General features: G+C 45.2%; 1 protein-coding gene across 1 annotated transcript; it reads right to left on the reverse strand.

The window, feature by feature from the left end:
- Positions 1-610: 610 nt before the first annotated feature.
- On the reverse strand, positions 611-1,189 carry LOC145099869 (uncharacterized). Its single transcript, XM_079037373.1, has one exon. It carries the CDS (start codon positions 1,187-1,189, stop codon positions 611-613), a length of 579 nt encoding a protein of 192 aa, XP_078893499.1.
- Between the last annotated feature and the right edge of the window lie 2,965 nt (positions 1,190-4,154).

A 4,154-nucleotide genomic window follows, 5' to 3' on the forward strand; every position in this document is an offset into this window, starting at 1 on the left:
TTGGGGTGTGACACAATTAGAGGACCTCTTCCATCCCATAAGTTAGACTGAAGGGCGTTTCTCTCATGCTAGACATTGTCGTGGTGCGATAAGACCACAACACCGTTGGGAGTTCATCCACCTAGGAGGACTTTGATCTGAGTAGTCGTTTCTTTAAACCATTGACTATGGTTTTGTTGGATATCTTCGTTTGTCCATTGGCCTGAGGATGCGCTTCAAAAGTGAACCGATGGTGGATTTTCTTGTCTTCACACCATTCCTTGAAGGGACTTCCTTCAAGTTGAGTGCCGTTGTCACATATGAGGATCCTAGGAGTTCCAAAGCGAGCTAAGATGTTCTTTGTCTTGAAATTTATCATCTATTAGCCAGTGACAGTGGCCAATGGTTCAACTTCTATCCATTTGGTGAAATAGTCCACGGCCACCTGTAAAAACCTTACTCCTCCTAACACCGGTGTGAATGGTCCCACTATGTCGATCCCCCATTGGTGGAAGGGCCAGGGGCTGGTGATGCTTGTCAATGGCATGGCTTGTTGATTTTGGAAGGGTGTGAATGCTTGACATTCCTTACACTTCTTGGTTAAATTCGCGACATCGTTATACACGTCCGACTAGTATACTCCAAGGCGGAGTATATTGCATGTGAGTGCGCGGGCCCCTTCATGTTTTTCCGTTTCCCCGGAATGACTTTCTTCTAGAAACGCCCGCCCCTCCGTCTTAGAGATATACCTGATCCACGGTCTTAAATATCCTCTCCGGTATAACTGATTGTCCCTTATGGCGAAATGCAGTGCTTTGATTTTGACTTTTCTAACTTCCTGTGGATCGTCCGGATGCACGCCATGGCGTAGGTAATCAACGAATGGTTTTGTCCATTCTGGAAGGGATGATATGGTATTGACCTTCTGGTTATCAATACTCCTTTCCAGGGGTACTTCGACCAACACTTTCTTTGTGAGATGATCGTAGGAGGTAGAGGCCAGCTTGCTAAGGGCGTCTTCCTGTGCATTTTTCCCTCGAGATATTTGCTTTATTGAAAAACTTTTGAACGTGCTGGATAAACCACTGACCGTATCTAGGTACTTATGCATCCTAGGGTCCTTTGCTTCGTATACTCCATTGATTTGGTTTGTGACGAGCAACGAGACACTGAGAGCTGCTAGTTGTTTAGCACCAACCTCCTTAGCCATCCTTAGTCCAACTAGGAGTGCCTCATACTCTGCTTTGTTATTAGATACTTAGAAATCGAACCGTAGTGCGCAGGTGATCTCTTCACCTGTGGGGCTTTGGAGGATCAGGCCTACGCCTGAGCCTTCTTTGCTTGCTGCGTCATCGGTATACAACATCCAAAGTTCTTTTCCGGCCTCAAGCTTGAGTGGGTCGACAGAGATTGTCATTGGTACTCCTTTGATAGTATCTGGGAGTTTAACCAGGAAGTCAGCGAGGGCCTGGGCTTTAATACTAGTTCTAGGGTGGTATTGGATGTCGTGTTCGCCCAACTCTATATCCCATTTGGCCAGGTGTCTGAACTTTTCCGGTCTTAGCAACACTTGTTTTATTGGGTAACTAGTCAGGACCTCCACATTGTGGGCTTTAAAATACCTCCATAGACGTCTAATTGCGTAAACCAGGGCGAGGACCACTTTTTCCAAGGTCGGGTAATTTCCTTCTGGCCTTTGTAGGGCCCTACTGACGAAGTGAATGGGGATTTTCTTGCCTTCCCTTTCCACTGCTAACACAGAGGAAATAGTCTCCTCAGACGCTGCTAAGTACATCTGTAGCGTCTCCCTCGGGAGCGGAGAGGCGAGAGTCGGAAGTTGTTGCAGCGCGTGTTTTAATTTTTGCAAGGCCACGTCCGCTTCTGCTGTCCATTTGAATTGCTTTTTGTTTAAGCATCCTTTGAGTGTTTGGCACAGAGGGAGCGCCTTTTCTGCGGATTTGGCAATGAATCTTCCAAGCTCCGTTAACCTACCGTTGATCTCATGCACTCCTTTAAGGTTGTAGGGAGTTTTCGACTCGAGGAACTCTTGTATTTTTGTGGGATTAGGTAGAATCCCTTCCCTAGATACCTGATAACCAAGGAATTGTCCCTCCTCGACTCCGAAAGTACACTTAGCCAGATTTAACTTCATTTGCGCTTTGACTAGCGTTTTGAAGGTTTCTTCTACATCTTGGAGTAACATCTCTTCATTGTGGCTTTTGATTACCATATCATCAACATAGACTTCGATATTCTGACTGATCTGATCGACGAATACCTTATCCATTAGTCTCTGGTAAGTAGCTCCAACATTTTAGAGCCCAAATGGCATTTTCTGATAACAGAAAGTGCCCTTTTTGGTATGGAAGGTTGTTTTTGCTTCATCTTCTCGCTTCATGTGTACCTGGTGGTAGCCCTTATATGCGTCGAGAAAGCATTTGAATCAAAAGCCTTCCAGCGATTGGACTTTTTCATCAATCTTCGGAAGAGGATAACAATCCTTTGAATAGACATTATTCAGATCTGAATAATCTATGCACATTCGCCACGACCCATTGGCTTTCTTTACCATGACCGGGTTTGCTATCCATGTTGGGAACATTACCTCCCTGAGTATGCCAACATTCACCAAGTCATCCACTTCTGCGTTAATAGCCTTATTGCGATCTGCCGCCTATTCTCACTTCTTTTGCTTCACAGGGTTACTCCCAGGTGCGATGTTGAGGCTATGTTCTATGACCTGTTGGTCAATTCCTGTCAGATCCGTTGGCTTCCAGGCAAAGACGGTGGAGTATTGCCTCAGGAGCGCCATCAGCCGTGTCTTAGTTTCGATTGTTAAGTGAGCGCCAATTCACACGAGCTGCTCTGGATACTCCATATTTATTTGATGTTGCTCAGTGGAGCATCCCTCCTTAGACCTCTTTGGCGCTCGCACGAGTTGCAGGGGGGTTATGATTTGGTGGCAATGTTGTGCTTTGCTGCTTGTGGCGAGGATTGTCGTCGATCCCTGGCATGTGCTGAATTTGATAATGCCATGTATCGTCGATGGTGCGAGATGCAGTAGTGCGATTGCTGATTGCCCAAGCAGGATGTTGTAGCCCTTCCTTCCACGTATCAGGTAGCTGCCGGAAACAATGTTCATAGACTATATCAGAGCAACTACCATTGTCTATGTATATTCGGTGGATTTTCGTGTTGCGAATGAACCCTGATATAAGGAGTGGTTCTCGTGGATTCCAATTTGATGGTCTGGGATCGTTGCTCGAGAAGCTGATGTTGAGTAGGTTTCTCGAGAGTGCCTCAATCTCGCTTTATACAGAGAACCATCGTCATCGTTTGGCTGTATCACTCTGAGGATACACCCGGATGGCGCCAAATGTTGTGACATGTTCATAGATGGCTTAGATGCTGGATGGAGGATCCGACTGGAGTTCTTGCCTGAGAACACAATCACAAGAGAACCGTTAGAGGACGACCGAGTGTTCTCCCAGTACGTCACTCTGACGAGCAAGTTAGCTTTTTCTAAGAGATAAAGAGAATCTGGAAGTAGGTATTTTTCACAAAAGAGAAGATGGATCCCTTCCTTCAGGTGGAAGAGATCCTTCTGTACCTCTTACTAACGGATCGTGGAGATTGTGCCTCGTGAGCATGCAACGTGGCCTCCTCTAACTGGGAGAGATATTCACACTAACTAACTCTTAGGTGACGTCAGCTCTAGGCGTCACTCGGGCTATTTGTTGTCTTGTCATTGGCTGTTAGTAAATCAGAAGATCACATGGAATATTCTTATCATGTGACGAGATGTGAGCTACTGCCCTGGCCTTGGCTCGCTTAGGCCAAGACCAGGTCTTGGCCAAAGTAGTAACGTTTCTGTTACATTTTCCGTTACATTTAACGTGTCGGTTGGGTAACGTTAACAACCCTCCAAATCGTCGAGTTTCTATACAAAAGTGAATAAATCTTTAATTAAATACATATTAGGAACTAGGCGTTACAATTAATGAATTTGGAGATAATTCTAATTCCCGCGATGAAAACCTAACTAGTGGTTAAGATGTTAAATTCCACAAATGGGTCAAGGTCCATACTGAGACACCATCAAAATATTATTAATCTTCCGTGAATGACTTCCATAAAATGGGTTAACGTGATCTACTCAAATGATATACACTTAG

This window comes from Lactuca serriola, chromosome 4 (genome assembly GCF_051521515.1).
Source record: "Lactuca serriola cultivar US96UC23 chromosome 4, Lser_US96UC23_V15, whole genome shotgun sequence".
Taxonomy (NCBI): domain Eukaryota; kingdom Viridiplantae; phylum Streptophyta; class Magnoliopsida; order Asterales; family Asteraceae; genus Lactuca; species Lactuca serriola.

Excerpts from the sequence above, each read along its gene's own strand:
- LOC145099869 (XM_079037373.1), bottom strand. The coding sequence starts at position 1,189 with ATGGCTAAGGAGGTTGGTGCTAAACAACTAGCAGCTCTCAGTGTCTCG.